The sequence below is a fragment of the Geospiza fortis genome, unplaced genomic scaffold (assembly GCF_000277835.1).
Source record: "Geospiza fortis unplaced genomic scaffold, GeoFor_1.0 scaffold1795, whole genome shotgun sequence".
NCBI lineage: Eukaryota > Metazoa > Chordata > Aves > Passeriformes > Thraupidae > Geospiza > Geospiza fortis.
The window spans coordinates 19,075-30,626 of NW_005054947.1; the positions used below are offsets into that span (position 1 = coordinate 19,075).

Here is an 11,552-nt window from a genome sequence, read left to right on the forward strand (position 1 = left end):
CAAATCAGCACTCCCTCGCTGAACCTGACAGCTCCATTTCCTGCCAGAGACAATCTGATACCAACTCACAGCTCTGAGGGATTTTCCCCATTTGCAATCCAGTCTGAAAGCAAGCTGTCACCTTTAAGCCAGGCCTGAAGGTGGCTTGTGTGCCTGAAAGGTTTTTCTTTTAAAACAACACTGTTTGGTCTAATGAAAGACATCACCTCTGCATATGTCCTTAGGCATCACGGGCACAATGATACTGCTGCTTTTATATAGTTTAAAAATCAAGACATATTTACAGTCCAAGTAAACTTTTAGTCCTTACCAAAATTTAAAACATGATTTTGAATCCCTAAAGGCTTAAAGACACCTCGTTCTTCCCAAACTATTAGGACTGTGGAAATTGGAGAGATATTTTGTGAGAGAGAGAATTGTGAAATTCTGATTATCAGCCTAAACTTTTTACAAGACATCACTATCCTCAATCAAAGGTTTGAAAATAGAACAGAAAGAGCTCATTGCCTTTAGAGAGTAAGATAAAGCTAGAAAGATGCAGAAACTCTTCATGCTTAATAAGATAAAAAGAGCCGTCCCAATCATCAGCCTCCCTTAACTGATCAGCCAGCCCCAAACTCTGACAAAATAAGGAATTCCAGAGTGTGAGAAAACAAATATGGATCAAAACAAATTGGTAATTCAAATGTCTTCACTCTCAACTTACTATTGACCTTTACAACTAACTTTATTTGCCCTTGGAAAGTACTCCATTTGATACAATTTCAACACTATTTTATTCATCTATTCCCTCTCAGAGTTGTGGTTTTTGTAGCAATTAAGGCCCAAATCTTGAGAGATGTAAGAAGCCAGCAGACAAACTCTTCTCTTCACTCCTAAAATTCACACCATGCACAGCCACAAACAAATAAATACTATTATTTTCCCATTTAAGATAGAATATGTATTTAGAAAGCATCTGAACCACTGTATGGGAGGTGAAAGCTCCACCAAGCAAAAACTTTCTAGTTGAAAGCCTGTCAGTGTGTCTGCATCCAACTTATCCTTGCTGGGAAAGATGACCTGCACTCTTACCATCATGATTAGAATTTCCCAGGGTCCATGGCTCATCTGAGTCAAAGTGAGTGTCTCCTCCAATTCCTGGTCCAGGAAAGTAAGCGTGAGCCAGGAATCCACCTTCTCCATCAAACGGAGAACTGTCTCCATGGAAACCAGAAGCAAAAAAGATCATAATATCTGCCTCCTTTCTGTCATTTTTAATTTCATGGTAAGGGACCTCTTCAAAGGTAAGTGGTGTCACTCTCTGCCAAACATCAAAGGCCTGACGAATGGCTCTCCTTGTATCAATCTCGCCAACCTTGGGGGTGTAGTTGTGTACACTGTGGGAATGAGAAAGAAGGGATGTTTCAATTTGCAGAATATATTTGAGACTTATCAATACATAACCACACAGTTTCAATTTTCAACAGGAAGGTTTTTGCAGACACTACTCTGTGCATGCAAAGTTTGGCTGTTACAAAGAAAGTTACCAACAGAACTACCTCCCTGATCTGAATTCTACATTTATTAACAAGAACGTTCATAATGCTTTGTTTGATTTTGGATCACTTCCTAAAAACCTTTCGAATCTGGGTGTAGACAGCTGAGTAACTTTTTTTAAAAATGTAAATTACTTCAGATTTTGTCTGAAGTTATGCTAAGATGGAATCTACTACAGGGAAAAAAAATGGACCACTAAAATTCGTTTTGAGAAACAAACTTGCAGTAAACTACACAACCTTACTTATATCACCTACTTCATTCTCCAAACTATTTAAAATATTCTAGAGCTCATAAGGGCGATGGATCTGCCAGTTTTGTGCAGCCCAGCCCATGAGAGCTAAAGATACAGAGTTTGGGGAGAGTAAGGGGCATTTAACTGCACCTAAATGTCCCGTAATTCTAAACCTTATGTTAAAAATACTGTTAATGAGATGAATGCACACAACAAATACTGAAATTGGAAAGCTTAACAACTACTGGTTTGACAAGGGCAGCAGTGCAGTCATCTGCCAAGCTCCTTCTCTTGCTTATGCATATGTTTAAGACTTATTTTATTTATATGACTCCATACCACTTTCCCCTACGGTCCAGAAAAAGGTTAGAAGAAGGATCTGATTCTCAGACCTTTGCATACAGAAGGTGTCCCTTTACAATTTGAGTTACAACGATTATTACTGGTGGAAGCTTTGAACTAGTGCCCAGAACTAGTCCTTCCTCCTTGTCTCTGTAGCCTCTCACTGTAACTTGAAGCATCCTCCTCCTTTCTCAGAATTCTTGGCAGAAGAGACAGAGGGCCCCAGTCCCTGATCCTCTACACATTCTGGTACTTTTCCCGTGCTGGTCACTCACATTTCTACCTCTTCACCACACACCTTCTCTCTGTCTTAGTCTTACCCAGATCTTCTCCTTAATTACTACATCTCTAATTTTCATTCCTTTGCAATCTCCTTTCCCCCTCCGAAAAATTTAAAAGGCTGCAATTTCAACTAGAGAGTGGGTTAATTTCAATTTGAAGTGACATTCCTATTGCCAGAAACCTCCACTGACCATCTTTCAGCAACTGCCTTCCAAAAGCTCACAGCCTGACTGACTCAGAACACCCCTCTGGGAAACAACTGCCCCTCTGCAACACTCCCTTGACACCTGTAGCTCACCCCAGCTGGCTTAACCTCAGCTGGCCTAAGTCTGGATAAAAGCAAGAGTTCTACTACAGGAGCAAAAGGAAAACATCTGCAAAAATAAATGCTGCAAATCAGTAGAAGGAGAAAGCATCTCATCCCCAAACAGTGATGTTCCTTTTGCTTTAATGGTTTGTTAAAGGTGACACGTGATCTAAAGGCTAGAGCCTTAGATTTCTAACAGAAGAAAAAAGGCCTTTTACTAAGATTTTTCTACCAAAATTACACAACTGATGGCTGCAATTCAGGTGCCTTTACTGATCAGTTGTTTTCTAATAAATAATAACAGACTCTTGATAACACTCTGCAGTTACTCCAGTGCTCTGACAGTATTCTCCCCCATCACATTCTGAGAACAAAAGCCCAGACTAGACATTACAGGGAGGATCCAGTTTCAATTTAAAAGTACTTACAAATTCTGCATGCCAAACCAGTACAGACCATTTTTTCCCCATCAAGAAGGGCGAGGGAGGGGGCTGTACCTGTAGGTTATGTGCTTCTGTCTCCACTTCTGGCCAGTGAGCGCATACCGCTTTTTCCTCCGGCTGCGACGCAGGTGGGGATGATCCGGAACTCCGCATCGAGGCTTCTTCATCCACCTGCAAGGAAAGGGAAAAAACCAACAAGCTACACTAAGAGTTTGGAAAAGAGATTCCAAACAACTCAGGGGGTGACTGGAAGACCTCTGAGAGATGGCCAGTGCTGACAGCAAGAAGGGTTCAGTCCTCCCTTTGTCAGGTTTATCCTCCGCACAGGGCTGTGCTACCCACCTCTGCTGGCAATCCACACACCAAAGTCACTTCACTTTTCCCCATGGAAACACAGAGTCCAGATCAGGTAGTCCCTATGCTCAACAAGAGCTTAATCACGATAATGCCACAAGAGACCCAAATCAAAATCGCAGGTGGGTGCCCCCTGGGATCAAACTCACCTATCACCCACTGGATCCACTCTCCATTTGGTAAAGTGGTCCTGTGCCACTGAAAAAAAATCCAGTTCATACCTCACTAGATAAAACTGAACAAGTGCAATCAGCCCTCCCAGATAATAACTAAGGCTTTCACCTGGAATGACCAGAACAGATCCCTCCAGTCTCTGGGTCACACACACCAAATTCCATTAGGTTCCCCCTATAACCCCTGACTCTTGATGTCACTCATGATGTAGGAAACTCAAGTCTCTATTGCCAAGTGAACTGCAAGAGCAAAGTCCCTTGCACAGGGATCCAGGCAGTATTATCACAGAAATCCATTCTCCTTCCCTACCTCCTTTACCTCCAGCCTTGACAGATCTTTTGCTTCTTTCTTACAGCAGCTTGGGGGTGGTCAAACACTCACAGAGGTTGCCCAGAGAAGTGGCAGAATCTCCATCCTTGAAGATATTCAAGACCCAACTGGAAATGGTCCTGGGCAGCCTGCTCTAGACATCCCTGTTTTAGCAGAGGGTCAGAGTAGGTGAACTCAAGACGCTCCTTCAATGATTTTCTGACAGAATCAAGGAGAAATAGACTGTTCCTCAAATTACACTTGCTCATGTGGACACACTCCGGAGAAGCCAGAAGTGGCTTATGGAGCAACAAATCTGCCCATCACTGCATGTGGCAGCTGGGGAAGAAGGAGACAAGGGCAGAGGCTGAGGAACTACAGGTACTACTCTCCACAGGTGCCCAGTCACATCCTTTGAGACTTTGCAGCGCATCCCAGGAGAGCAGAGGCCAGGAATAACACAAGCAATCTCTGGCCACAGCCTCCCCCTAAGCAGCCTGGCGCTGCCTCAGCCACTGGACTTCTTCAGGCATTTCATGCCTTTGATCCACTCACTCTGATGGCAAAAGCAAGTGGCACAAAGCCCTTAAGAACACTTTGCAGGACATGCCACTGAAAAGCATTCTAGCCACTGCTGGCCCATTTCTCACAGGACACCAAATTCTCTCCCCCCTCCTCAGTAAGGTTTCTCCCACACTCTTGGTTATCCAGGGGACAACTTTTGGCCTCCAAATGCAGACATTCCTTCATCAACTGCAGCCAGCCAATGGCAAGCAGTCCACACTTGTGCCTAAACAATGTACATCTTATTCACTAAAAAATATTAAGCCCAGACCTTCAGGAAGGGAGAGTCTCCCATCACCAGTAGATGGTTTACAAGACTTTTGGACACCTTTTAAATTAAAACCAACCAGACACACAGACACTGTGCCTCAGCAGAAAATTCTTTCAGAACACACACACACACCTGCTCCCTATTCAGGCAGCCATGCAGCCCTTTCCTGATTCCACTTCCTGTATGTAATTCTGGTTGCTTATAAATTTCAATGCAGTCATCTGTCATCGTCTCCCCACCAAGAACAGAGCAAATGAGAACTGTTATACACATTGCACTGTACCTGACAAGAACCCAAGCTGTGTATATAAAGCCAGCACAGATCTTCCTCACTTACATCACCTCACATTTATCAGCACTGTACATCTTTCAGAAATCCAGGCAACCTGTGGAAATTGGATCTGTCTTGCCCACACAACTGCTGCCACCTTCAAATAAAATCAGTACATCTAAGATTTGCTTTTGGAAATATCAATTCAACCTGAACACACTGTGTTTTTCCAAGTGTCCTTTATTTGTGCTCTTCTGCATTGCTTCTAGCACTTTCCTAAAGAGACCTCAAGCTTACTGTCACCTGTATTCTCACAGATTATTTCCTGAGTTGTCAGGGTTTTTTTCAGTTCCACTCATATGTTATGATACAATGTTTTCATCATAACCTTACACAAGCCATAGTCTGAATCAGGTTTTCACCTCTTGAGCTTCATGGGAACTCCAGTAGCCTGAACATCACCATCATCAGGCCCTGACTATAGTCAGAAAATGACCTTCTGTTTTATCCTTACCAGTATCATCTAGAAGATAAAGAATTAACAGAGCAGTACTACCAAACCAGCCTGCATGTGTAGAGAGGTCACTGGGGCTGTCCAGGGCAGTGCTGACATACCAGCAGGACCTCACACCTCAGCATCTGTTTCCTGTAAGAACATCTTGCCAAGTTCCCAACACTTGCCCTGTGCCCAGCTGGCCACATGAATTCACCCACACACAGCTCAGCCCATTATTATCAAAGCCAGAACTGCACAGAGACCCTACAGAAAGCGAATTCCTTCCAACAGCCAAATTCCCTGCCTGTTTGCCAGCTCCAGGTACAGGCACAGGAGCATAGGGCTGTTCCAGAGGAAGCTGCAATACCAACCCCTCGGCCTTCAAGGACTTCTTGAGCCAAAGCTTCCAAGGTAGAGCTGCTGAGACTCATGCTGCCCATGGCTCCTAACTCCTCATTTAAACTATATAAATACCCCATTTAACTTAGGGCTGTCTGAACCCCCATATTCCTCCACAGTTTGTTCCAGAGCTCAGATACTGCCTGTCTGAAGCCAAGGAACAGAGCTCAGCTACCTGGTTGGAGCTCAGCAGCACCCGAGCTGTCATCAGCCTGAGCTAATGTCAAGCTGAGAATGTTTATCTGGATCAGTTCCCTGCTTCAACTGACTTCCCAGACATATGGGCCCTGCTCTAACCACATGGTACAAATCCAGCCATCTCCCCTCCTCTCAGCAGAGCAGGTCTGTGGCAAAATACCCACAAAGCTGTAGCTGCTGCTGCTAATCATCTGTAGCTGAGCTTTATGATAGTCATTCTCTACTGAGCAGTTTGGATACCCCACTCTATTTCCAGGGGAAATCATCACATCAGAAACAACAAAAGACAATTACTTGAAGCAAGATTCAGATACTTATGGTTGATTCCCCCCTCCTTATTTTCTTAAATGGGAACAGCAGTAACACTCTATCATCAAAATTTATACTTGGCAGTCTTGAGGCACAGACTATTGCATTCCTCCAGCTGCTTGGCATCAGGAAACAAGCAATTTCCAAAAGCAGTGACATCCAGTTCTTGTCCAGATACAGCTGCTCTCCCCAGCTCAGGCTCCATGCCTTTCACAAGACTCTCCTAAAGAGAGGGAGCTGTCACTCTCAATCCCCTACCCTTGAGCTGCTGGGAGTGGTATCTTTAAACTGCTGTGGGGCACCCCAAGGTGAGAGACTGCACAACAGGCTCAAGACAAAGCACAAGGTGCTTCCAACAGAAGTAAGACAATTTCTTGGTTCCTTCCAAGGCCATGTGACTGACCATGACAGAGACAAATCACCACTTTTGTTCAGCACTATTGTGCCTTCTCTCCAGCATGCTCCAGGATTATATCCTTGCCCAGCTGCTCACAAAACCACAGTTCAGCCCACCAGCTGCAGGCAGACACAAAATTTGCTGAGGCATCATCAGTTGCAGGGTCTGAGGAGTCTGTTTTATGTGTTCTCCTTGCTCTCTTTACAGGAAACTACATATCTTCTGCTGAATGGATTCCCCCCCAAACTTCCTTTTGGGTACTAAAAAGCAACACCTGTGGTGATGCTTCTTTTCATCTCTCACTAGCAGCACCTGCATGGTGGCTTCCACATGCTTGGGTACAAATGTTGGAAGAAAAAACAAGGTCCAGATTTGAGGGCATTTGGGAAAGGAAATGAGAAACTTTAGGCTTCCATAATAAGTGTAAATAACTCTGATTCTTAAAGTCACTTTAAAGAGACAGAACTTATGACACTGACAGAAGTGACAGAAAAATTCCAAATTGCAATCTCAAAACTCCTAACACAGACTGAAACAATGGCTTAGTAAATGCTTGAGTAATTCAGAGCCCTTGGAGGCAGCCTGCCTTGCCAGCTCTCTGCCTTCTGCTCAGCTTCCACAACCGGGTCTGAGGAAGTGACAGCCCAACACAGCCCAGGCAGATGCCCCTCCAGCTCAAACAACAGGCTCACTGCTAACAGCAATCTGGACCTCTTTTTCCCTTCATCCAAATTCTAGGCAAATTCCACCCTGCCATACAACATATGGACCCACTGACTCAGGACAGATGGAGGCAGAGCAACCCAACATGCCTCCAAAGCACACCAGTGTTTGGTTGGAGCTGAGGTCTCAAGCTTTCGAGACTCGAGTTTCAGAAGAGGGAACCATCTGGGTTTTCCACTCATCAGCCTTTGGGTGTTCATGCACTGATCAAGCCCTGTCCATAAATACAAAGTCATAAAATGTGGGCAATACCTTCCTTTCTTTCAGAAAAACTTACTTATTAAAGCAGGGACTCCCACTTGCAGTTTGCACCCTTCCCCTGTCACCCACAAGGCAGCAGAAGCAGCTCCTTAACTTTCCAAACTAGCACCCCAGTATCGCAGCCCCTTCTTTCCCCATCCCTTTCCAAATCATCAGCATCCCAAATCCAAGCTTCTACACACCAACTGCACACACAGAGCATTGCTCAATGGCTCTGCTTCAGCATTCACCTATGAACCATGTTATTAATGGCAAAGAGATTTCAGGTGGAAAATCTCCACCTTTAAAAAGCACTTTGTTTTCAAGTCATTTGAAAAGCATACAGGATTCTCTCTATCCCTCAATGGAGAACAAGGGGCTTTTCCTGTGAGCTGAAGGGAGGAATGCTACATTCACTGGAGAGGTAGTCCCAGCCCAGGACGATCTCCTCCTGTCCAAATCACTAATTTCTTCTATTTCTCCCTCTTCTTGCAGTCTGGAAGGCATAAAACCAAGCCACTTTGTTCTTTACATTATTTGGTTACTTTATGGCCCTTTCTTTTGGGCTACCACATCCCTTTTGCCAGCAGCGTGCCCTCTGAGGAGAGATGAAGAACCAGGCAGAGCATGCTCTGAAAGGGTCTCCTAATGTAGCAAGGCAGCGCCCAAGCAAGTTCCATCGACCTTTCTCTTTTTGCTCACCATGAGATGCTTTTTTCCCCAGAAAGCCGTAGTAAGACCTTCTCTGCATTCTGCTGTAGTTACCAGATGCTCCCCAGACCAAGAGCAGATGGATCCAGCCACTACACAACACCTGGCAGCCAGACAAGGAGCCACTTCCACACCACCCTTTGGAGTCCATACTGAAGAGAAGATGAAAAAACAAAGTCCCTCCAGCCCTGGCAATTTACACCAATGCATCTGAGCTATCAAAACCCTGATCACAAACAACAACACATGGCCAACATACAGCAGAGAATATCTAATGTCCAACAAATGGAAACTATGGGCAGCTAAGTAGCCTTGACTACCGTCATCAGACTACAATAACTCACTTCAGTTCAAACTATGGATCTCCACAAATAACATCTATGGAGATGCACAAATCCAATTAATTAGGAAATAGATTAGAAGCCATTTCTGGAGCCAGAATTTTAACCTAAATTCAGACAGAGATGGAAGTAAATTAAACCCTTGATATCTTCCACTTTCAAAAGCTCACAGGATTCACGCTTTGATTGTGCACCAGCAAGGGGGATCTGTGCTCAAAGAACAACAGTAACAAGAGCTTCTCCTCACACTCACAAAAAATACTGTCAGTATGAAATACATATTTCATACTGAAATATGACAGTGCATTAAGAAAGAGAAAGACAAAAGTAGCCTATATTAATCTTACTCAATAGTTGTCTGGTCCAAAACTCCTGTTACTGGAATTCCATAAAACTGTTGCATAGTGGCAACTGCAGACTGCACAGCTTTTCCTGACTGCAAGGGAGACATTTGGCTGTCAGATGGAAGTAAGTAGCCATAAGTTTTTAACCAACCCTGAAAAAGAAAGAAACAGATGGTAAGATGCCACAGTAAGTTTTCAACATAACAGTTCAGAACATTTCCTCAAAAGAAAAAGTGACAAACTAGCCCAAAATATTCAGTCATCTCTCTTTTTTTGGTTAGGTTTGGTAATATCAGATGATTCCTATGAAGGGCTGAAGACCCAGCTTAATATCACCTGTCCTGACAGGACAGGCAGATCTGTCACTTAAAAATGAGCATCATCTGTACTGAGCAACTGGGGCAGACTTTTGGAGCACCAGAAATGCCCAAGAAGCTTTGTTGTTGCTCCAGGGACTTCCTGTGCACCCTGTCCTCTTGCCATCATGAGCCTCCTCAGTCCCCACAGCAGCAAGCTCCCAAGAACCCACTACACACTGCTGTCTCTGGACCATCATTCCAAGAAAACAGCTTAACAATTCTGAGAAATCCCTGGAAACACAAGTTCACCTTTGCATTCGCAATGAACACAGGAGTAATTCTAAAAAAACCCAAATGAACCCAAACAAACAAACAAACAACAGCAACAAAATCCCCAAAAACCTAAAACACACACAAAAAAATCGAACAGCCTGATTAGGTGGGTGTTTCCTCAACTAATAGCTAATACAGCCAACTGTCAGAACAGGAAAATAGCCAACTCTCCTCAAGGAGTTCTGTCCCTTTTCCCTGCCTCCACCCTAAAATGCAGCCTTAGATAAAACTGCATATCAAACTTGTCAAAATGCTAAGGACAGCATTTTCAAAAACATACAATTATTCAGGATTTTTTTCCTCTCCCGTCTTCCCCTCCCTCACTTTGATATGAGGAGAAACCAGAATATTAAGTAACAATAACAACAACAACAATAGCAGTAGTAGAAACTACTAAAACTTGTTTTCATGAACTTTTCCCCATAACTTTTCATGCACACTCCCTAGTGATTCATTCTTCTGGTTGATTCAATTCTTAGACCAGGATTATTATGAGACCAGCATATATCCTATAAGCTTTTCCCCAATCAATCTGACCCACAGGACAGTCCTCACCACATCAGCACTGATAAATCATCTGCATGACTGCTCTCCCACTGACAGCATGATCACTCAGGGAAGGGGGAGGGAAGATGCTTGCTCTCCCCTAACATAACACAGCAGCAGGAAAGGGGCTCAAGTCAGGAGAAGCAAAAGTGGGAGAACAATCCCTGTTTCTTTGTGGCAACAAGAAGATGGCAGAAGCCATTAGGGAGAAGGAAGGGCCCTGCTTCTAAAGCAGGAGAAAGAATCACAGAAGGACTAGAAGCCCATCTCATTCCACTCCCTCTGCTATAGGCAGGGACATCTGCCACTATGGTCTTGTTGGTTGCTCCAAGCCCTGTCCAACCTGGCCTTGGACACTTCCAGGGATGGGGCAGCCATAGCTGCTCTGGGCACCCTGTACCTCCCCACCCTCACGTTCCTTCCCAAAATCCCATCTAACTCTGCGGGCTGGCAGTAGGAAGCCAGTCCCTGTGTCTGTCCCTCCAGACCCTTGTCCAAAGTCCCTCTCCAGCTCTCCTGGAGCCCCTTTGGGCACTGGAAGGGGCTGTACTGTCTCCTCGGAGCCTTTTCGTCTCCAGGTGAACATCCTCAGCTCTCCCAGCCTGGCTCAGAGCAGTGGAGCTCCAGCTCTCGGAACATCTCCATGGCCTCCTCTGGCCTTGCACCAGCAGCTCCTTAATGGCCTTGTGTTAGGAGCCCCAGAGCTGGAGGCAGTGCTCCAGGTGGGGCAGGGAAGCGACACGAGAGCATGGACCGGGCACGCCAAAGTTCACCAAGGGCACATACAACGCTACTAAACACAGACATCACCAATGGCTTCAGACAAAGCCAAGCTGCAAAACTGCTCCAAGACCATCTGCTATCCCTGCCTTGGCCTCTGACAAGCACAACAATGCTGGGACACTCCATTATAACCAATATTAGCTTCCCTCGAGCAGCGAGAGCACAGTAACCAAAACAGCTCGGAGCGGGGCTGCCCTCGCGTACACCCCTTCGCTCCCGGCCGCACTCGGAGGCGGCAGCGGGAACGGGGCACCACACCATGGCCACCCGGACACCCCGAGAAGCTGCTCCCGGAGACTGAAGCTTATGATCACACAGGAGGAGCACGGCTGCTTCTCCGGC

The 11,552-nt window shown here is 45.1% G+C and overlaps 1 protein-coding gene across 1 annotated transcript in view; it reads right to left on the reverse strand.

Annotated features, from left to right (window-relative positions):
* LOC102036736 (matrix metalloproteinase-24) overlaps nucleotides 1-9,398 on the reverse strand; it is a 25,183-nt gene extending 15,785 nt beyond the window's left edge. Inside the window, exons 1-3 of the mRNA XM_005431333.2 lie at nucleotides 9,253-9,398; nucleotides 3,203-3,319; nucleotides 1,075-1,379 (exon numbers count right to left, since the gene is read on the reverse strand). Of these exons, the coding sequence (XP_005431390.2) occupies nucleotides 1,075-1,379; nucleotides 3,203-3,319; nucleotides 9,253-9,356 (526 nt within the window). The 5' untranslated portion in view covers nucleotides 9,357-9,398. The remainder of the gene's footprint in view (nucleotides 1-1,074; nucleotides 1,380-3,202; nucleotides 3,320-9,252) is intronic.
* Nucleotides 9,399-11,552: the final 2,154 nt, after the last annotated feature.